The following is a 24,683-nucleotide window of genomic DNA, read 5'->3' as shown; positions in this document are numbered from 1 at the left end:
ACACGTGCCAAGCTCCAAATATAAGTGTAAATAATAAAACTGTAAGTAAATAAATAATAAAATGTTAGGAATGATAGTCTGAACATCTCTGATGTGACATTCAAAGCATATACACTCTTAAAAATAAAGGTTCCAAAAGGGGGGTTTTCGCAGTAATGCCATAGAACAACCAATTTAGGTTCCCCAAAGAACCTTTCAATGAACAGTTCTTAAAAGAAACATTTTTTCCCCAATGAGAAGAACATTTTAATAATCTAAAGAACCTTTTCCACTATTAACAACCTTTTGTGCAGTGGAAAGTTCCCATGGTTTTTTAAAGGTTCTTAATTGAACCTATAGGATCCAGAAGGTTTCATAGTTCCAAACTACTGGTGGAAGTTAGGGGTGACCCTGTATAGTCGACGATTCGATGCTTCGATGGAAAAAGCCTGATTCGACTACCAATCTCACAGTCGAATCTTCACAGAGGTGTTATGAGACGAGATATGGGGGGTGCTCAATATCTGATTTTACATAGACCTACCGGTTTTCTCCCAATAAGTTAATATACAGCCTATTATAATAATGCTATAAATAAAAATGTGAAAAGAAAGAAACTTTTAATAAATATTTTTAATGTGCATGAATAAATCCAAGCACCCCTGTGACAGAGTTAAGTTTCACTTTCCATAATCCGTGACCGTCAGAGGGCATCTTGGGGGCAGGGATTAAATATTTAACAATGTCTGGGATAAGAAAATCTAAAGTGTAGAATTGGATGCACTTTGAAATGGTAAAAGATGATCCAAAAAAATGTAAGATGCAAGTTGTGCCAACAGCTCATGTCATACTGCTTAACAACAACAAACACTGCGGCGCGCTTCTGCCGGCCAGCGCTAACGAGTTGACGACTAGCGCACTATTTGAAAAGACTCAAACGGACACAGGCAGACCGCGTGATTTCCATCAGGTAGGCCATGTAGGTAGATGCTGTGAATGTTTAGCTAAAAAGACTGCTGCTTCTGGCACTTTTGCTATTTTAATAATTTCTTTCATTTTAATTTATTTATTGATCACCCTGGGTTATCTAATTTAACCATTTGTGGTTTGTGTTTTGAATATGTTCCCCTGCACTTTAGGCATTTTGCACTTGTGACTTGATTATGACTATTTTATTTTTATCATTATAATTTTTTATTTATTAGAACGGTATTATTCTGTTCTAATTCATTTCTGTAAATTAATTTGTTTTTCGGTGCATTGATGTTGCTCTGTAGAGTTAAAGCTTGCTCGAACAGGCAACTTAGCCGATTTAAATTGATTTGCTGACATGTGAAATGCATATATATATTTTTTAGGTTTATTAATCCAAAATGTTTTTATTCATTTTCTTCTATATCTTTGTGTGGTGTTCTGTACATCGTGGCTGTGAATGTTTATCCACATATTGCCTTTCATTTCAGTTTAAAAAATATGGTTTGGTCACTTTCTTAGAAAGTTGTTTCTCTGTGCCGTGTGTGAGAGAAAATAAAAGTTGTCTTAAGGCCCGGGTATAGGCCTTACTTCATTTTCGGCGTCCCACTCCATCTCGTGCACGTGAGCCTTTCAAAGTAGCCTATTCTCCTTTGGCCTTGGGCGCGGAAAGTGTTCGTGCGCACTATCTAGTGGACAGCTGTTTTTCAAGCTCACACAGATTCAACTATCAATCGACTATAGGCAATCTGATTCGAGTCTGATTTGACTATGTAAACCCTTAGTGCAAGTATTTTTTGGTGGAAGTACCCACTTTCAGCTTTGTTTTGAACAGAAGCATGCCAAACATAAAGGAGGAACGTTTTCATAGTCCCTATAACTATTGGTGGAAGTCACTTTTTTTGGCATGTTTGCGGAGCAGGAACTGGGAACGATTTTAGTTATAAAAATGCCTTTTAGGGGAACAAAATTAGCTCCTACTTCAGAGAAGGGCCTAACCCAGTATGATAGGAACTACCAGTGACATAAGTGGATGTTGACTGGACGGATGCATGGCACATGAAACACCGCCACCCCCCTCTTTGAAAAGCCATATAAACAAATTGTTGACATATAATTACTCCATAAACTCCACAAACATAGAAAACAGCGATGAATGGACCAACGCCGAAGTCCAGGAATATCATAAACTTTACGCTACAGAGATGTTGACATTGTTGAATGGCACACTTAAATGATGTCACTGTTTGTCGGCTTACGTCTTTTTAGAGTTCCTATAGGCGGCGCAAACGCAACCAGGAAAATGGCCCTAGTTGAACATTTTGTTCTCGGGGGACCGCACTGAAGCTTATAACTGAGCTTCTGTGTAACTACAGTGCAAAAGCTCCTATAGATGCCAGTAAAGACCTTAAAATAAAGAATAGTTTTATGGCCAGTAAGAAGTATTCATGGTAGATGAACTTTTTAAAATTCACTCATCATTAGCAGGTGTGTCATAAAGTTCATTTTGCAATGTCACTAAAGCGGTGAGGGAAATAACTGTGTATTTGTTGTGTCTCACCCGTAGCGATGCCGTACCACATCTCTGCTAAGACGTTCGGCCAGGTACGCGCCGATGCGGTCCAGCTTCTCTGGTGCCGACACCGCATAAAACGTCAACTTCTCCATATCAGATTTCACCAGTCCATCCTGAGGAACACAAAAAGAACAATGAACATTTGTATAAAAAAATAAAATAAAAATAACAATTTTTGAAAACTTGACTGTAATTTTCTGAAATAAACTGGAACTGAACCAACACTTATAAACCTTGGACTCTTTAAGTGTCTGCGCTGTAGATGCATTATTGTGCTGTATCCATTTATTGCTTTTCTGAAGTCTGAAGGATATCTACTGTTGTTGACCTCTGCAGCCCTGGTCTGTAATGGTGTCTAGCAATGTCTACATAAATTGTTTTGAAATACAAATATTATTTGAAAGTATTCAAAACTTTGAGATTTAAAGACCGAGTAGAATATTTGAAGTGAATATTTTTCTGCAGAATAATTTGGATAAAGTGGTTACCGTCTAACAGAAGGCATCATAAGTAGAAACTCACTTTTACCCAGAATCCTTTTAGAGAAATAAACTCCTGAAGCTCTCAAAGTGCTAATTAACTTAACACGATTTTAACGTACGGTACATAACATGGCTGTGGGGAATCTGTGTGTGTGTGTGTGTGTGTGTGTGTGTGTCAGTGGAAACAGTCACACCCTCTCATGAGAATATTACTCACACTTAGCCTTCAGTGAAAACAATTGTGTGTGTTTTTGTGTGTGTGTCATTCTAATCAACAAAGTTGAATGTTAAAGTGATGAATATGGAGTAACAGCAAAGTTAAAAAGCTTCACAGTATGTGTTGGTTTATATAACATATGGTATAGGCTATTCCTCAAAAACTGTTGAGAAGGTCAAAGGTCAAAATTAAAACATTAATAATACATATTCATATTCATAATAACACTGCCAAGACATTTCATCCCAACAATATGAATAACAAGCAACAGCTGCCAGTCAACAGTGCTTTAAATTTAGATTGATAGTCCAAGCAGCTTCTTTCTCATTATGCCGTGGCATTTACTTTATCGGGTCTTCGAGGACAGGAAGAGCCAATAAGAATATATTTTGATCACAGCACTTGAACTTGAATGCGTCTGAATCCCAGTGCATGAACTCTGATATAAACATGGTATTTAAAGATTTTATTGAAAGCCTCTGTCAAAAATCTGAGTTCATTATGTAAATGAGCAAGATATTGTTGACTGCTCAATTCTAGTGTCTTCCTTAAAGAAAATCAAGTATTTTTTATGATGTTTATATGTCATGTCTATGTGCAAACAATGTGCAAATGTATCAGTCCACACCATTGCTGAGTATTTTCTCCTTAAAACTGCAGTTTACCAAAGACAGTCTCAAAAACGCAGTTTGAAACCACCTGTTTACTACCATCACAAACATGTAAACAATCCTGTAAACGTGCGGGGCTTTCTCTACTGATTTTCTGTGGTGTTCAAAGCGTTTCTAAGGATGCTGATTTTTAGAAAACAGCTGTCTGACTCTGAGATTGTCAAACAGTAACATGATTTGTGTAACATTAGCAACACATTATTAGCCGTTTGATAACGTAATCAAGCCAAAGGCTAATCATATCCGACGTTGTAGAGCGATACATAAAACACATTATCATTCTGATACACTGACTTGTAGACGACCTTGTATAATTCGCTCTTTCTCTTCTTCTGAATCAGTTACTGGTTCAAACACATATGGCTGAAATAAACCAATATTTCGATTTGCCGCTGTGTAGTGTTTACTACAGTTGGCTTAAGTTGTGATTGAAGTGGAGGCAGGGACTAATTTGCATATTCATGAATCCATGTATACTAAATAAAGCAAGGGCATAGAGTTACATTCAAGCTATTTTAAGACATGAATAAATTATTTTCACTTGAAATACTTTTAAATATGTCAATTGTGATTATTAAAGATGAATTTTAAGGGATAAAATTATTGACTGCAGCTATTCAACTACAGATGATAGAGTGAAACACTGATTAGTCAAATATTTCAGTCATTTAACCATTCTATCAGTTACAAAATCTATGAATATTAAAGTTAAAAATTCTAATATTTTCAAAATATTTGTTTGAATTTTGACATTTCATTTTATATTGTTTATCATAACTATAATTTATAAAATTCTTAATAATTTATTTTACTTATTTCAATTTGTGTATGTCTCATTTGCTTCATAGCATCATATCATGCATATATGAACATATATATATATATATATATATATATATATATATATATATATATATATATATATATATATATATATATATATACACACACACACACACACACACATATATATATATATATATATATATATATGCTGTCTATATATATATATATATATATATGCCAGCAATATGTTATAATATATATATAAATCTTAAACAATTTGTGTTTAAGAAAATGTAATAAATTCAAGATGTTTCAGAATCAGGATGTCTGACAAACTACAAATAGCCTATGTGTACAGTAATGCACTTAAAACAGAGGCCTAGCAGACAAGCTGGGAACCTGGAATATTTAATTTATACCAATATTCCAGAATTTCATTAAATTACATTCTGTTCCAGTTATACGTTACCTTGGGGTCCTCTGGGAAAATATTGTCCACTAGTCGCTTGTAGCGTGGTCGCAAAGGACCACAACATCCACACACACCTGTGAAAAAAGATAAGAAGTGTTACGCATACAATCTTGACTTTTTTAAAATCAACTTTGTATGTTTTCTGTTCAAACTGCAGAAACACAAATGATTCTAGTGAATTTGTGCATTTAATGAAATCCAAAGTGGCATTCTTGCATCCATCTGCGTTTTGTAAATGTTTTTATATTTTAACATGCGCTAGAAAGACGTCTTTGTTATATTGCATCTCACAGTGTTTTTAAAGTGTCTCCTGCCATAGCACCACATTTTACATTTTACAAACGTGCCTCGTGACACCAGCTTTCTGTTCCATTCCGCTGCAATGTATCTGGCGGTTTATGAATGCAATAATGGCCCTAATGAGCTAGGACAGATATGCAGCATAAGCAGTCTGACACCATACATTCAGACTTCACACACACAAGCCAATAAGAACTTCATAATCTACATATGCATGATATTAAAATGAGCTGTCAGGATGAAATGTGTACTGATGAAAGGCACAATGCAAACTGCAGCGTGTGTATGTGTGTGTAATGCCACGCAGTTTGAAGGGCTAATTAATTATTAAAAAAAGTCAAAGAAGAAATCTGAGAGCAGCAGAGCCACCAGTACACACACAAACTTCTCATATTCAACACACAAGCTGCTCTGACAGTCCTTCACCAGCTAGAGCTGCAATTGCTCATTCATCCAATTCAACATGGATAATAAATCTGGATTGCATGTGTGCATGTGTATATGCCAACAGAACGTGTTTGCGTGCGCGTGTGTGCAGGGATTGTAAAGTGAGATGTGGAAAAGGAGCCGCCATTATCAGCTCAAACACCTGATCCAACTTCAGAAAGACGGAAAAAGCGAGAGATGCTGCGAGGGAGAGAAATAAATAGAAAGAGTGAAAGCGAAAGACAGCGGGCTAGCGAGTTCTACTGCAAAGTGACAAATGCATCAACATTCTTATTACCAAAGGGTGTGCAACAGAATTGTATTAATCATCAGGATCTCACACAAACAAACACACACACACACATAGATACCAAGTCTGCTGAGGAAAGATCTCCTCTCCCAGGTGTGTCTATATCTGAAGGTTCCGTCAGCTTCCGAGCGCGGCACCTGTCTGTACCTCCTCATCATGACCTCTGTTGTTTGATGACTCCTTTAGACACCCAGAACCTCAAACCCGGTCCAAACAGTGACCTTTCTGCCTCCTGCCACAACCCTGGTCTGAGACTCAGACACACCTGAACAGAATACCTGCACGAGGACTCGCCCTCTACTGGGACTGACAGCAGAACCAACCAATTACAGATGAATGAAGCAGACAGGAAGTTATGCTTACTGTGGACTGTCTGTGAGGTGACAGATGGAAACAAGACCATTTAGGCTACTGTTTGCTTTAAAGGATTTATTTACTTTCAAATGAAATTTACCCCAAACTTAATTCACCCTCAAGCCATCCTAGGTGTATATGATTTTATTCTTTCTGATGAACACAATCAGAGAAATATTAATAAATATCCTGACTCATCCGAGCTTTATAATGGCAGTAAGTGTTAACAAACGAGTATTAGCTGAAGAAAGTGCCTCCATCCACATCCATCCATCATAAACATATTCTACACGGCTCCGGGGATTAATAAAGGCCTTCTGAAGCGAAGCGTTGCGTTTGTGTAAAAAAAAAATACATATTTAACAAGTTATGTTAAGTAAATTAAAGGTGCCCTAGAATTAAAAATTTAATTTATCTTGGCATAGTTAAATAACAAGAGTTCAGTACATCAAACACCGTTGTTTCCTCCTCCTTATATAAATCTCATTTGTTTAAAAGACCTCCGAAGAACAGGCGAATCCCAACGTAACACCGACTGTTACGTAACAGTCGGGATCATTAATATGCACGCCCCCGATATTTGCATATGCCAGCTCATGTTCAAGGCATTACACAAGGGCAGCCAGTATTAACGTCTGGATCTGTGCACAGCTGAATCATCAGACTAGGTAAGCAAGCAATGACAACAGCGAAAAATGGCAGATGGAGCGATAATAACCGACATGATCCATGATATCATGATATTTTTAGTGATATTTGTAAATTGCCTTTCTAAATGTTTCGTTAGCATGTTGCTAATGTACTGTTAAATGTGGTTAAAGATCCATTTTGAGGGTTACATTAGCTGTGTGAACTTTGTTTATGCTGTTAAAGGCAAGCACGAGCTCCTTGGGTGGGGGAGCGCCAGATTTAAAGGGGAAGCAGCCTGAATCTGTGCATATTTAATGATGTCCCAAAATAGGCAATTAAAAAAATGAATAAAAAAAAATCTATGGGGTATTTTGAGCTGAAACTTCACAGACACATTCAGGGGACACCTTAGACTTATATTACATCTTTTATAAAGACGTTCTACGTCACCTTTAACAAGACTGCATGCATTTTTCGGAAAAACATTGTTTTGGTTGTGCTTCGGCTCTGCGCGACTGTGCGGATGGATGAATATGTTTATCTTACTGCTAATAAAACATTCAGGCTTAAGAGATATAACCAGTTTGGATGGAAAGGATCTCAAGCTGACTAGCAGAAGACGTTACCGTAGCTATACACCTATTAAGACATGGTACTTCCTTGAAAATAAATTCCAGCACTGTGCAACAACAACCATAATGAACCTTCACAACAGATAATGCTTTAAAATGAACTCTGTTAGAAAGCTACACATGGCACTTCTACAGATTTCTATTCAATAAAATACCTTACTCACCGGCTGAGTAATAAAAACACTATCTCTGCATCGCTTTTACAACATTTCAAATCCCTCAGTTCTCGCCATCTCCGAAAAGCCAAGCCAATGTTGATTCTTGTTTTATTACGAGCTCTGTCGCATTCTCTTTTTGCCATCAGACTCTACTGTGTTCTGCGTTTTTTTTAACTGGGTGATTGCCCGGCGGTTCGAGAATTAGTGTGCCTATGCTACTCCCACAGCATATACACGTCAAAGTACGGATATGACACACACAGGCGATTGATATACACTCCCATTCAAAAGTTTGGGATCAGTAAGATCAGAAAGTAATTTATTCTCGTGTTGGCAAAGCTGAATTTTTAGCATCATTACTCCAGTCTTCAGTGTCACATGATCCTTCAGAAATCATTCTAATATGCTGATTTGCTGCTCAAGAAACATTTCTGATTATTATCAATGTTGAAAACAGTTTCAGGATTCCTTGATGAATAGAAAGGTCAAAAGAACAGCATTTATCTGAAATACAAAGCTTCTGTAGTATTACCGTTCCAAAGTTTGGGGTCAGTAAGAATTTTTATTTTTATTTTTTTTAAAAGAAATTAAAGAAATTAATACTTTTATTCAGCAAGGATGCATTAAATCGATCATAAGTGACAGTAAAGACATTTATAATATTACATAAGATTATATAAACACTGTTCTTTTGAACTTTCTATTCATCAAAGAATGCTGAAAAAAAAAAAAAAAAAAAAAAAATATATATATATATATATATATATATAAATTGTACACATTAAATGTTTCTTGAGCAGGAGATCAGCATATTAAAATGATTTCTGAAGGATCATGTGACACAGAAGACTGAAGTAATGATGCTGAAAATTAAAAAAAATAAAATAAATAATAATCATAAAAAGCTTTGCCAACAACAAGAATAAATTACTTTGTGAAATATATTCAAATAGAAAACAGTTATTTTAAATTGCAACAATAATTCACAATACTGTTTTTACTGTATTTTTAATTAAATAAATGCAGCCTTGGTGAGTAGACAAAACCTATTTTAAAAACATTAAAAATCTTACTGATCCCAAAATTTTGAACGGTAGTGTATGTACGCAATTTCCCTTGAAAACCATCCCATCAGGTCTAAAATATAAACACTTGTAATAGGCTTACCATTGTGAATCAGGATAAGACAAAAACACGTTTTGGAAGAAGAATTGATGATTTATTGACTCAATATTTAAAATTTGTTAATTTTGAACAAAAAAGGTTACATAGTGCACCTTTAAAACAGTGGGTACATTATTGGTTAAAAAAAATATATTTCCCTGGCCATGTGAACTTGTTTATATCATCAGACCAGAGGAAGTGAAGAAAATTACCATATTTTGAGGACAAACTATAAAACATTTTTGTTTAGAAAATAACATACACTAAAATGTGCATAATATAATTCGCTCTACAATAAGGATTTTTCTGCTGACCCAGTTGATATTTTCATTAATCAGATAGATAATATTGCATTGGTGACATATCAACAGAATTTACAACAGCCAAGTTCAATACACCATAGAGAACCATATATTTAAGTTTAAAAGGCATAAATGGTACATAAACATGAACAGAACATAACGGTCTAAGTTTCAAACAACCCAATACAAGTTAATAAGCCCATGCTAAAACTATCAAATACAAAGTAAGAGACTGTATGAATAAATAATACTAATGCCAAAGTCATTCTGAAAACAAAATCATTGAGTTTTCATTTTTTTCCATCTACATTAGCACAAAGAAGTTCCATTTCATAGCAGCCACAGCCACCAGGGGGCGCTCACCCTGTGCAGGCCACCCCAGAGCTGGGTGCAAATCCTGCTTCCAACTGGTGCCTGTTGAATCCCCATTGCTGCCAACACGAGATCGTCTAGGGAAATGAAGAGATTGATTCAGTGCCTGCAGAGAAAATCCTCTTAACCTTATGAGGACCTGAAATAGCTTAAGAGTTTGAAGAGCAAGAGCAGAGCCTGAGAGAAAGCTGCCATAACAGAATTACCATCTATCTTAAAGAGAGACCATGATGCACACAAAATAACCTGTGGGGAGTAAATGCATCAAAAAAAAATATGAAAAAATATGAAAAAATACAACTTTCTGCTGAAAAATTAGCATTAGTTCTAAATATTTGCTTGAGTAAAGCTCACTTGAAGTCAGTTTCCTAATGAAGAACCTTCATAGAAAAACATCACAGATTGGGCAGATGTGTTTGGTTTCAGACACAGCCAATGTAAAGCCTCATCTGTCTAAGATTACAGAATCATTGAACTCTTCTTTTAATGAATGTTTAACCCAGAGGCTTCCACTTGAGATTTTAATGTCTGACCACAGATGTGTGTGTGTGTTTGCTTTAGTGTGTGGTGTATATACCCGGCTTTCTGTTCTTATTTCAAGCTGAAGACTATGATGTAAAAACGCATAATCCTTTGCCATCTGACAGAGTACAGGTAGAGTCTATACAAATACACTTACCCAAACTCGACGATACACACACACTACTAAATTTACCAGCATGGGTCGATGGAGTGGAGGGTAGATAACAAAATATGCATGAGCTAGTCAATAAGGAGAGAAAAAAAGAGGAAGAGAGGAGAGAGCGAGGGAAACGGAAAACCTCTTATCTCTTGCTACCATCCAACCGGTTTCACATTTAAGAGAAATTCAGCTATTTACACGCTGAACGTAGTCGCACATTTGCAGTGCACTTATGAGATCATTAGCCCAGTTACTATTTCCAAAAATGCAATGCAACTATGCAACTGTCTCTAAACTTATAGCTTTTAAAAATATGACTGACATCTGGGAACACGGCTGGCAGCGACAATTTAGGTTACAACAAACAAAATCATGTGTGCCATACTGTGTATCGGTTATATAAACAACATGAAGCGTGTATGACATTTACTTAGGCAGTATGAAAATATGCTGTTTCAAACACATAATCCCTCCATTTTTCTCTCTTTTTCATGTTTCTGATTAGTGTTCGACCAATAAGTTTTTTTTTTCAGTGGCTGAAGCCGATATTTAAAGATCTAAATGGTCGATACAATGGTGAAGGGAAGGTGACAAATTACATGTCAATGGTGAAATGGTAAAAATGCTTGTCTTGTAGGGCTGGGCGATATATCGCATGCGATTGTCACGCGCATTTCGTCAGTAAAGCCGGTTCCCTGATTACCACTAAATCGCCATCACCTGCTTTCAAATGGAGCGCCATTGAATAGACAGAGCCGTAGATCACTGACAAGTTACGCAATATCTATGCGAACTATTTACGCAATATCGCGTTCATTATCGCAGATGAATCGCCTTCGATAATGAACGCGATATTGCATAAAATAGTTTGCATATATTTGATATAGACTGCAATAAAGCAGGACAATCAATTTAAAAAGGCTATTATTCACCTGTATGTGCTTGAAGTCTTCGGCACAGACAGCGTTTAAATCATTTGTTTATAAATTAAGCGTAACCTTTACTAATCGATTTGTGCAGTGTGAACTCCTCCTGTCCTTTACATAATCAGAAGATCTCTTCTTGATGAACTGCTGAAGAACTGATAAACTGATAGAGCCGCAAGATGCGTGATATAACAATAGATGGCGGTAATGCACGATTTTAGTTCGTGATTTGAAGACGCTGTGCTGCTTCAATGCATTGCAGGCTCGTCAGAACGCAAATCAGAATGTAGCTTGTAGCTTTTGGTCATGATACACCGCTACTTGCTGAAAAATGTAGTTAACTACTGAAAAAGCTAGCTGAACTACATAAAAGTTACTGAAAAATGTAGTTAAACTAGTAGCGCCGCTACATGTAGTTAACTACTCCCCAACACTGGTTGTATTGTTGTTCATTCAAAAATAAATTCGACCAAAAATAAAAAAGAGGGGTGTGTAAAAGTGGAGACAACACTAACATGCACCTAACATAAAAGCTCATGACCTACTCATGACCACCCTTTCAATAATTTATTATATTTTATTGTAGTAACATATACTACTATACAGTAGTTTCTAGGCTGCTATTTTTCATAGAAAGCACTGTAAATTGTTTTTAAAAATGATATGTATTGGCCTATAAGCATAGTAATGAGGAGCCATCAATGGTCTTAATTTAGTCTTTAAAGCTGCTGTCCGCAACTTTTTTTGCGTTCAAAATTTACAAAAATTATATAATGAGAATGTACAACATGAATCCATTTTCCAAACCGTGTTTTTGTCTTACCCTCAATCATTATGGTACACTTATAATAATTGTTTATATTCGGACTATTTCAGACCGGATTGGTAGGACCCGCCGCAGAGTATCACAGTAACTGCGTGACTCGCCATAGATATACACTGAAAGAAGTAGCTCCGGCGACAATGTTCTTCCACAAGATGCGTGCAGTTCTGTTTATTAACCGCTAGAGGGCCAAAAATCGTGGACTGCAGCTTTAACCAAATCTTTGGTCTTTATTTGTAGCTTTAACAAATGCCACAATTACAAGAACTATGGTAAATTTTTATAAGGGAAAGTACAAGTAGAATCAAGAGCTTTAAAGTTTGGACCTTTATGAATAATGGATCAAGCTATGTGTAAAATGTGTTCTGTTCTAATGATGACTGATATTAGGAAAAACCTGGCTTTCTGATATCCAAAAAGATTACATAAATGATTAAAGCTGCAAGCAGCGATAAAAGGGCCTTCGCACATGGGCTCACCACCACCAGGTCGCCTTAGGAAAACTGAACGGTGGGCGATATTCATTTAAGCGGATAAATAAAGGAGAAATATGGCAAAGTCAATTTGATGTACCACAGTTCCTGCTGCCAGCAGGTGGCGCTTTGACTATAACTGAATATTGCCATATAGTTGTCTTCAGGCCAGGACTATTATCAAACATGTGAAGTTTGGAGCAGATTGGACATTGTATGCTTGCGTTACAACAACTTCCTGTTTCATGGTGAAACATTAGACTTTGTCAGGCCGCCACAGACATGCACTTCAGTGAAAACTCAAGATGTTTGCAAGTTAACATCGCTAAGGCCTTAAGATTAGACTGACCAAATATGATGTTGATCTGGTTAAATCTCTATGGAGGAGTTAATAACAGTGTAAAACATTTCATTTCATGTTGCCCGTAGATGGCGCTATGACTGTAACTGAATACTGTCATGTAGACGTCTTCAGGTCAGGACTCTAATAAAACGTGAAGTTTGGGGCAGATCGGACACTGCATGCCCGCGATTCATTTCAATTCAATGCGATTCATTTCGGAATCGCACAGTCAATAATAATTGACTGTGCAATTCCAATAGGGTCCTCACACAATCGGTGCTCGGGCCCTAATTAAGAGCCTGATGAAATGAAAACAATATCTGTTAAGTGTAGGAAATAAGCATTTTCCTCAGCCATCTCTCTCTTTTTTCTTCAAATCTCTCTCTTGTTCGGGGGTGCTTAATAAACTGACAAACTTTAAATCTACAAAATATCTCTCAAGAACTGCGTGCTCTCCATTATCCTTATAGCTCAGTAGACAAAAAAACCCGTCAAAATAAGATTCCCACCTTAGTAAAGGAGATCTCATACATATTTACAGTAAACTTACAAAAAATATCAAAATGTGTACAAAAACTAATTAGATTAATCACAATAAAGTCTTTTACAATAAAGGATTAATATGTATATAATTTATACAGTGAAGAATATGCAGTGTTATTTACTTTATTTCTTTACCTCTAAACTATTAAACCTACCTAAAAAGCACTGTTTATTTCATATGTATCTATCCCTGTAATTAAATGTAAATTTAGGGGCATTTGTGGCCTAATGGTTAGGCCCTGTCAACAAGAACACGGGTATTTTCAAAACAGCAGCTTTTTCTATGCGGTTTGGCCATTCGTCCACAAGCAAATGCAGTATCCGGAAACTGAAAGCAAACTTTTTTGAAAACTCCGCCAAGGTGAAGATTTTTAGAAACTCCGGTTATAGCATTGTCGTGTAGACGGTGAAAACGGAGATTTTGGCCAGTGACATCAGAGTGTGCGCTGTTATCTCCTTTGTTTGACGTCAGATTTTGCACCACTATCTCCTTTGTTTACGTGAGGCGAGTCTGTGCAATGGAGGACGTAACCAAAATATTGCTGCTAACACTAACAGAGCTTATAACATGTACAGATACATGAATATGACTGAATGAATATGTCTAGTTGCACTGTTTTGGATTATGAAATTAATAATAATATTAGTAATAAAATGCTTAACGAAATTACAATGTTAATAGCAGCCTACCAGAACCGGTAATAAACATTTTTCCAGGCTTCTGATTGGCCAACATGGCTTTTGACAGCGCTTCATAGCGTGTATTTCATTTTTTCAAAACCATGTTTGTGTGGACGCAGTTTTTTTTTTTTTTTAAACAAAAGAGGAAAAACTCAGTTTATAAAAATACCCATGTATGTGTGGACTAGGCCTTAGAGAGTCAAAATTGTAACCCGAAGGTCGCAGGTTCGAGTCTCAGTACCGGCAGAAAATGTAGGTGGGGGGAGTGAATGAACAGCACTCTCTTCCACTCTCATTACCCACAACTGAGTTTTCCTCGAGCAAGGCACCTAACCCCCAATTGCTTCCCGGGTGCCGCAGCAAAAATGGCTCATGTTGTGTGTGTGTGTTCAATACTCACTGCTGTGTGTGTGCACTTGGACAGGTGAAATGCAGAGCATTGTATGGGACACCATACTTGGCTACACATCACTTCACTTTCACTTTCTTTTTTTCACTTTAAATAGATGGGATAAAACATCTGATTTGTGAAAGTGTTGTCATTAATAATACAATAAATACTGAAAAAAAGAGAGAATTTTCATTTTCGGCCAAAATTAAACAGTGGTATTTAAAGAGTTAGTTCAGCCAAAAATGAAAATTCTGTCATTTATTACTTACCCTCATGGCGTTCCACACCCGTAAGACCTTCGTTAATCTTCAGAAGACAAATTAAGATATTTTAGTTGAAATCCGATGGCTCCGTGAGGCCTGCATAGGGAGCAATGACGCTTCCTCTCTCAAGATCCATAAAGATACTAAAAACATATTTAAATCGGTTCATGTGAGTACAGTGGTTCAATATTAATATTATAAAGCGACGAGAATATTTTTGGAGTGCCAAAAAAAAAACAAAATAATGACTTATTTAGTGATGGCCGATTTCAAAACAATGCTTCAGGAAGCATCGGAGCACAAATGAATCAGTGTATCGAATCAGCTGTTCGGAGCGCCAAAGTCACGTGATTTCAGCAGTTGGCAGTTTGACACGCGATCTGAATCATGATTCGATACACTAAATCATAACGATCCGATGCTTCATGAAGCAGTGTTTTGAAATCGGCCATCACTAAATAAGTCGTTATTTTGTTTTTTTTTGGCGCTCCAAAAATATTCTCGTCGCTTTATAATATTAATATTGAACCACTGTACTCACATGAACTGATTTAAATATGTTTTTAGTACCTTTATGGATCTTGAGAGAGGAAATGTCATTGCTCCCTATGGAGGCCTCACGGAGCTATCGGATTTCAACTAAATATCTTAATTTGTGTTCCGAAGATTAACGAAGGTCTTACGGGTGTGGAACGGCATGAAGGCAAGTAATAAATGACAGAATTTTCATTTTTGGGTGAACTAACCCTTAGTGTAAATACACATTTAAAGGTAAAAAGGTAAAAATCTTGCTGCCAAATTAAATCACTATGACCTGACTATGACTATCATATGACCTGAGAACATAACACCCTGAACAGCATAAAATTGAAGTTCTGAACCTAAAAAAACAACATTTACTTACTTAAACTAAACCTTATAAAAACCTATACATTTAGGTACTGAAAAAACTCAAATTTGTTGCTTTTTTTCATTTTATTACTAGCTGTTAATTCATCAGTTATGTTTACATAAATGAAAAAGGGCTAAATGTCATTTTAACTCAAAAACCAAATGGTCAATTAGTGAGATTAATCAGCTTTTCTATTTCTTAATATATAGGTATTTTGATTAATATGTTGACAGCGTGCTGTGAGCTTTAGATTTAATTTAAATTGAGTGTTTTAATTGATCTACTTTAAATTATCACCGCTACAATCATACACATTCAGGATATCTTTGGCACAAATGGGAACTAGCACTTCTGTTAATCGGCCAATAAGGCTGTTATCGGCCAATGACTTCAAAACGGCCAAATATCGGCCTTGTCGATATATTGGTCAATTGTTAATTCAAATCAAGGCTTTTCCCCCTACAAATTTGCCATTTAAGATATTCACAACGAACTATTAAGCTGTATATTTAAATATTTATATATATCATTCATGCTTTAAAATTTCTGAAAGGAAGCAATCAAGGACAAATAACAAGCACAAACACACGCCGATCGTACCTACCAGCATCAGCGTTCTCAGAGTCCATGTCGGTGTCTGTGCCCGCTCACTGGACCTGGGAGACAATCGCTCTCTTTCTGTCTTACTATCTTTCTCTCTCTAGGTGCTGTACAGTGCAGGAAGTCTAACCATATTCCATAACACACACACGCGCACACACACACGCATCTGCATGAGGACAGAGAGGTGTTTAATTCTGATGATGCTGATGTTTTGGCACACTGAATATTTCACCGCAGTGTCAACACGAGCATCTGCCCGAATAATGCCACCATGCACGCGCACATACTCCAGTCGACCAACACAAAACACACACGCCGCCGCTTTCCCTTGATGTTTTCCCTCACACAGAATCTTCACTAACACGTCGTCCACTGCGCATATGAATGAGACGCTGCTGAAAGGAAAGCGAGAAACACCAATACAAAACACATGACAGATCAAACGCACACAAACACACACAGATCAAACTCTCTCATGCACTCAAAACGGCCAACGGAAGATCAAACTTTGCTTTGCGAACGTGAACATTATCATCTCAAAGCCATGAGAGAGGGAGAAAGATTGTTGAGAGACAGAGAGAGAGAGAGAGAGATAAACAGAGAGGGATCCTTCAGAGAGAGAAGCTGAAAGACCCTTGAGAAAGAGAGAAAGGCTGGTCATTATTGTCCCATGCACACAGACCCTTAAACTGCATTTAAACTGTCAATCAATTATGGGTTTTTTTGGAACAGATCGGCTCTAAATGGCAGTAACACCTGACTGGGTCTCTACGATTTGGTCCATATTACAAATATTTCGAAATTGCAATTTTTAATGCAATATGAGAAACATTTAACATCTCATATTGCTGCTTAGATATCTTAACTGAAAGAACAAAACGGCATAAAATCACACTGAAACAGCAGTTCTCATTTTCAGCAGGGTGTGCAAACTCCAAACTAGCAAGCAATGATTTCTGTATCCAAAGTCAGGTTTTGCCAACACTTTGCTGCCAACAGAAACTGTTAAGAATGTGCAAACTCAAGTTGAAATAATACTAATGATAATAATAATTAAAGCTGCAAGCAGCATTTATTTTCCTGATAATTTACTCACCCCCATGTCATCCAAGATGTTCATGTCTTTCTTTCTTCAGTCGAAAAGAAATTAAGGTTTTTGATAAAAACATTCCAGGATTATTCTCCTTATAGTGGACTTCAATAGCCTCCAAATGGTTGAAGGTCAAAATTATAGTTAAATTACAATTATCTAGCGAAACAATCAGTAATTTTCGAAAAAAAATTTAAATGTATATGCTTTATATAAACAAATGATCGCCTTGCACGTGCTTCCAAAACCGCACTTCCATATTCTCCAAAAAACACACCAAGCCGACGCTGACGAACTAGTAGCGACGAAAGCAGACTGCGGGGTTGGCTCACGTCGGCAGCGTCAGTGTCCAAAGTTGCCCTGACACACCAAACCGATGCTAGACAGCCGACGGCCAAGTCTGAATCGGCGCATTTATAATGATAGGCAGTTAAAAAAATTTATAAAAAAAACAAACTATGGGGTATTTTGAGCTGAAGTTGGTCCTCGTCGGTCCTCGCTAACATTTCACCTGCGTAAGATGAAATGCCTTTCCGAACCAGCAGGTGGCAGTATCTGAACAGCCAATCAGAATGATCAGATGGCCCGACGGACCGACGAGCTCCGACGCCGATTCAACATTTCGAATCGGACGAAAAAAGGCGACGAGGACCAACTTCAGCTCAAAATACCCCATAGTTTGTTTTTTTTTATACATTTTTTTAACTGCCTATCATTATAAATGCGCCGATTCAGGGTATGCGGCCCCTTTAAATCTCGTGCTCCACGCCCCAAGAGCTCGCGCTTGCCTTAAACACCATAAACAAAGTTCACACAGCTAATATAACCCTCAAAATGGATCTTCACGAAGTGTTCTTCATGCAACATGCTAATCGCGTAAGTACAGTGTATATTTGGATGTTTACATTTGATTCTGAATGAGTTTGATAGTGCTCTGTGGCTAAAGCTAACATTACACACTGTTGGAGAGATTTATAAAGAATGAAGTTGTGTTTATGAATTATACAGACTGCAAGTGTTTAAAAAAATGAAAATAACGACAGTCTTGTCTCTGTGAATACAGTAAGAAACGATGATAACTTTAACCACATTTAACAGTACATTAGCAACATGCTAACAAAACATTTAGAAAGACAATTTACAAATATCACTAAAAATATCATGATATCATGGCCAATAATGGCCAATCAGATGTTTAAGTTGCTCTGAATCCACTTCCCGCTGAAAAATGGAGTTTGTCTAGAGTGAGCTCATAGAGTTCAGCCAAAGCATGCTCGTGAATCCTTTCATTATAAAAAACATTCATTTTTGCAGTGTTGCCAGATTCATTGATTATGGTGGGAGTTTTCGCCAAGTCAGTAAGGTGACGGTGCTTACCTATGGTATCAATTTAGTACCGATACTAGGGTATTAGATTCTGGTATTGTACCGAAGCCAAAATTGTGGTATCGAGCCAACCCTACTGTTTTTTTTTTTTGCTGCCTAAATGGGCTTCAGTGGTTATATACATACTAGATTTAAGTCTTAAGTGAATGTAAACAGTTGAGAAAGAAAACGCATGTGCAACAGTATACTGCATCCATGCATTCAGTCTTAAAGTGACAGCTGCCTATTAAACCTTGTGTCATCTGTGTCACTAACATTAATCAATCAACAAAAAAGAGAAAATCTCTCAATGCTCTTGACCGAATCAATTTTGTCTCGCTTTAATAAGAATAAATGTATATTTAATTTACACAGTGAAGATATGGAGTGTTTTTTTTATTTCAATGGTATAAAAAATGTATGATATAAAAAGCAAAAATAACTATATTATGAGATATATCGTTATCGTGAAATAATATTACTCATATCCTGATAAAAGATTTTGGTCGTAACACCCACCCCAGCCAGTAGTCTGAATGCAGCCTCATAGAACATTTACAGAATCACTTTTTCTCTCCTTTCTCTCTCATCCCATGTCAAGGATAAAGGGCTCGTCTTACAGGGTCCTGACTGCCCAGAAATAGACTGTGTGTGTGTCAGAGCAGAGAGGTTATCATACTCCCTCTGAGGGGTGTGGGAGTTGTTTGTACTTCAGTGGAGAGGTCACCTACTCTCAAATTGTGTGTGTGTGTGTGTGTGTGTGTGTGTGTGTGTGTGTGTGTGTGTGTACTTCTCTTCTGAGTGCAGAGCGTCAGCAGCAATAACCCTTAGGGGTGTCTAGTCTACTGCGTCAAACTACACATTACGCAATCTGATGAAACAATTCAACACTAAACCATCACAAATGGCAAACTAAATGACACACAAAACTATATTTTACGCAAAATTAAATGTTACAAACTACAATGTCATAAACATCTAACAAAACAGCAGTCAATGGGAATAATGTACACACCACCAAAATACCAGAGAAAAAAATATGGTATGGTAAAAATAAACAATGCCAAAAACCCACCAAAATAAACTAAACCAACTAAACAATACCAAAGCAATCTTGCAAGCTAACAACAAAACAAAATCACAAATGTTGGTAACGCTACAATAAGGTCTCATTTGTTAACATTGTTAGTTCATGTTAATCGAAGGCTTGCAAATAATTAACACCAAAACATCATAAACATCCTAAATCAAAATGGCATACAAAACTATACACTATGCTAAACTAAATATCACAAACTAAACAATCTCACAAACACCAAACGTAAAAGCAGTCAATAACAATAAAGTAAACAACACCAAAACATTATACCTATAAAGTATGACAACTTACTGTGTGCAGTTTGCTTATACTGTTTACAAAACGTTAGATATATTTCCACGGCTAACAAGTGGGAAGGACTACTTTATTTAATTTACACATGACGGAAGCGCGTCTCAGCAGCTTGGTTAACAAACTCCATCTCTGCATATGTTTGGGCTGTTTATAATCTGGGAACGCAATGTGTGCCATTTCCCCAGATTTGTAACGTAAACCATTTATAAACCTACGCCAGCATAAGAGAATACATCAATGTGTTTCTAAATATGCGCATTGTTGTTCATTGAGATTTCATAATAAAACTTTAAACCCTTGCTCTGAGTTTGCATGTTTTGATATCCACGTTCTTGTTCAAGAAATTACAGTGGCTGTAGCATTTCTATTGTAAAGAAGTGGCCAAATATTAAAGATTAAGTACATATTTGAAATAAATGTTGTTTGGCCAATAAACAAGGATTTGATCATGCTGTAATGTGTAACAACAACAATCAGCAGAGCAGGCCGTTGGCGCCCCCTGTACGGCATTTGTTATATACATAATGTATTTAAGTTTATAATATGTATATTACATTATGTATTTTAACAGTGTTGTTCAATAAAACCAAATAATTACTTGCTTTGGATACTTTATTTGAACCCATTATTATTTTCTCGTTGTTATTATATATGTATTTTAAGTCATTTGAAAGGCTATTGTTCACTTAGTCTATTACCACACACAAAAAAAAAATCAAATGACTAATTATTAATCAAAATAATCGTTAGTGACAGCCCTAGATTAGCTAAAACATTTTTAAAAATGCATGGCATTGTTTCGAATTTTGTGATTTCAGTCAAATAAAAAAAACATTCTTCCGGTCATATAATTTGTCAGTGAAGAGTTCTTAAAAATAGTGTTAAAATATAGTTGTCTCATTTTCGTGATCCCAATATCATGTATCATCTCATCTCGTGAGCTAAGTGGCACACCCTTAGAATTAAAACTGTACACATAATTTTATCATAATTTCTGAATGTGACATCGCAAAAACATTCACAAATATTGTAAACAAAAAAATAAAACCATCTCATAAATGGCAAAAACACATTTGTCAAACAAAATACTGTTGGAAACAGTAAACTAAGCATCATCAAAGTCTCACGAACACCAGAAAATAACATACAGTATGGCAAATTATGAAACAATGACTAAAAAACATGCCAAACTGAAACTACCATAAACTAAACAATACTAAAGCAATCTTGCAAGCTACTTCACAAAACATCAGCAACATCAACAACAAAATATCAATATCAAAGTCGTCATAAAAAAAATAAATAAATAAAAATCTATTATTAATGGAATATGGTAGTCAGCGTTTATTATCAAGGATTTATCCATGCACATCGTTAATTTTTTAAATTCACATGTCCTCTTAAACTTCCCCTCCCTCTACATCTCTTCTCTGATGATGTGTTTATTGACGTGAGGGCGGGTCAATAACCTGTCACTCACATGAGATCACAGCAATAGCAAACCACAACCATCCAATTAATTCCCAATGGTCAAAATCAAGTCCCCAAAATGTTTTTTTTCCCATTCGAGAAGCTGAATACACTGCCCTCCAAAATTTTAGAAACACCCCTAGCAAAGTGTGGTTTTGGACGATATCAGCATAAATCCTTATCATTTTTTTGGTGCAAATACATTACAGTAACTTGACATTATCATTGAAGACCAGCAATAGTAATTTTCATTTTGATTACGTAATAATGGCAATATATACATGTCAAAGTCAGACATGGCCCTTTGCCAGCTGTGATGCCTGGTTACTGGTTTAAACTTGGCCCAAGTTTGTAAAAGATCTTTGGGTCAGCACAACTTAATAGCTTCAACAATTGATTGCCAATTAAGTTTAGAATACAATGAACCAATTAGAACCCAGTTTAGGTCAGATAGCTGCTAATGGTGGATATCTTGATGAATCGAAAATGTAAGTTTTTTCTATGTATAAACTGTTTATGTAATAAAATATGTTTTCGTAGTTTGTGTTGTCCCATATCAGTGCAAAATTATCACAAATTAAAAAGGATTCATGCCAATATTGTCCAAAACCCCACTTTTCTAGGACGTTTCCAAACTTTTGGAGGGCAGTGTATGTCATAACAAGGGAAAAAAAGAATACCACTACTTCTGTTTCCTGCCGACTTTAATAAAAACTATAATAGGGTCTCAAAGATATTGAAATAACACTGAAGAATGAAGCACAACAATGTCTCTTGGCTACAGGAGACTCTCATAAGCTTTTCAGAAACACTAAAATCATAGACGTCCAAATACATTATGTAAGACGTCCGTCTTGGACCCTGCTGAGTAGGATTTTGTGCTGTCACTAAATCACATGCCAGTGCCACCTGCTGACAAGGTCTATGGCATCAGAGCCAACACCTCAACAGAGTGAGACCTGAGTCACTGTCCTGCATGGGATCATGGGTAAAACAAACTGCAATGCCAATGACCGTGGGAACCCTGGGAATACCATGGTACTGAAGGATTCACATACTCATGTAGCTTGGTATTTAGGGTACTTAAGAGAACCAAAACCATTGTGATACCATAGCAATTTTTTGTGCTTTTCTGTTAATGCAGAAGCAGCAGTGAAGAGCTGAGATCAGCAGAACCCCAGTAATGACACTGAATCATTCTCACATACACACTGCAGCAGCGGCAGAACATTTGCAGTATAAACCGTGTTAAGTTAATGACAGAGGGTCGAGGCTGTGACCGGCGCGGGTTCGGGTTCTTACCGGCAGGCATTCCTCCACTCGGTTCCGTCCAACCCGCGTCCGATGCACTGCGTCTGGATCAGATCAGCTTGGAAGGGGGGTTGGGTTCGACATATGGATCAGAACACGGCTGGATCACACACATAAAAACACACACACGTACAGACATACGGATTAAACGAATCCGATCAGAACCCGTCAACAATATCTACCTTAAACTGACGGCTATGAGCACACATTATCAAACATGGCGGTACTGTGTCTGTGTTGTTAAGAATTGAAGTATAGAAAGAGAGTTGTGAGCGAATACCTGTAGATGCAGATTAAGCGCAACACATCCGCGTTTCCTGCTTCACATTCCGCGTGACGTCGGGACACGCCAACACGGAAGTGATAGTCGAGAGCGGAGAAGAGGAGAGGAGAGCGCGCGCAGCGCACGCGTCGAGTTTGAAAAAAAAAAAACACACACACACATACACACACACATACACACACACAACACACGCTGCAGGGATTCACAAGGTGGAACAGGTGGGTAGAAAAGAAAAGTTGTTTTATTTTATTTAATTATAAAAACAAGTCTCTGGAAATGTGTGTGAATTTTATCTGCTCCCCAATCCAGCTTCTAAAATTAATAAACAGGGCAATCTCATTTGCCTTTGATTTAGGTTAATGAACTGCTCAAATGTGTGTGTGTGTGTGTGAGAGAGAGAGAGAGAGAGAGAGAGAGAGAGAGAGGTGGTGAATAAAAAGTTAAAGTAATTAAAAGTTCTATGACCTCTCAATTTTTTTACATGGCATGTGACCAGAATATTTTCACTCTCAAGCTCTTCTCAAAGGAATAGTTCATTCTTCTATCATCATTTAGGCTACTTATTAATGAATGACTTTGTTTGTTGTATGGCACTTTAAGAGAATTTTTTAATTCTCTCCAATGCAAGTACAATAAATGGGACCTTTCAAACTGCAAAAGGACAAAAAAGCACCATAGAAGCATCATAAATATGGTTTATACCAGGGGTTTTCAATCTTTTAGATACCACGGACCGCCAAATATGATCATCCTTGTGTGAGGGAACCCCATCCTAACATGTAAAGGCAGCTATATATTTTCATGTATAAAAATGAATTTAGAATTAATATTATAAATAGGCTATGTGTGAAATATTATTTGGAAAGTTACATAATTTTTTTTATGTTACATTATTATGTTTTTTTCTACTTACTATAGTACTGTATGGTTGAATTTATTATTTATTTATTTTAACCAACTTATTCATTCATTTTAATTATTTTTACATTGTTTTTTATTTTATTTATTTAGTTCATTCTTATTTTTCCCATTTTTATTCTAAACTTTTCCACGGCTCTGCTGGTATACCTTGCGACCAAGTTTTGCTAATATTCCAAGTTAAGATAGATTTGTGTGAGAAAGAGATCAAAATTGAAGTCAATATTCACAAAAAAAAAAAAAAACATACTTGAGCATACTTACATACTTGAGCTTCCCTTGGTCTGTTTATGTGAGTTCATGACAGAAGCTGATTTGTGAACCAATCAGTTTTTGAGTCAGATCTTTTCAATGAATCATTCAGTGATTATTCAGGTTCATAAAACGGCTCTCACTAATTTGTTCACAAAGTTCTCAAGTTCAGCTTACT

At 36.6% G+C, this 24,683-nt stretch overlaps 1 protein-coding gene across 1 annotated transcript in view; it reads right to left on the bottom strand.

Annotated features, from left to right (window-relative positions):
• efr3a (EFR3 homolog A (S. cerevisiae)) overlaps positions 1 to 23,494 on the bottom strand; it is a 56,126-nt gene extending 32,632 nt beyond the window's left edge. The window contains exons 1-4 of the mRNA XM_048162437.1: positions 23,333 to 23,494; positions 23,044 to 23,152; positions 5,153 to 5,229; positions 2,513 to 2,640 (exon numbers count right to left, since the gene is read on the bottom strand). Of these exons, the coding sequence (XP_048018394.1) occupies positions 2,513 to 2,640; positions 5,153 to 5,229; positions 23,044 to 23,053 (215 nt within the window). The 5' untranslated portion in view covers positions 23,054 to 23,152; positions 23,333 to 23,494. The remainder of the gene's footprint in view (positions 1 to 2,512; positions 2,641 to 5,152; positions 5,230 to 23,043; positions 23,153 to 23,332) is intronic.
• Positions 23,495 to 24,683: the final 1,189 nt, after the last annotated feature.

The sequence above is a fragment of the Megalobrama amblycephala genome, linkage group LG17 (assembly GCF_018812025.1).
Source record: "Megalobrama amblycephala isolate DHTTF-2021 linkage group LG17, ASM1881202v1, whole genome shotgun sequence".
Classification (NCBI taxonomy): domain Eukaryota; kingdom Metazoa; phylum Chordata; class Actinopteri; order Cypriniformes; family Xenocyprididae; genus Megalobrama; species Megalobrama amblycephala.
This window is presented reverse-complemented; position numbering and strand designations above follow the sequence as displayed.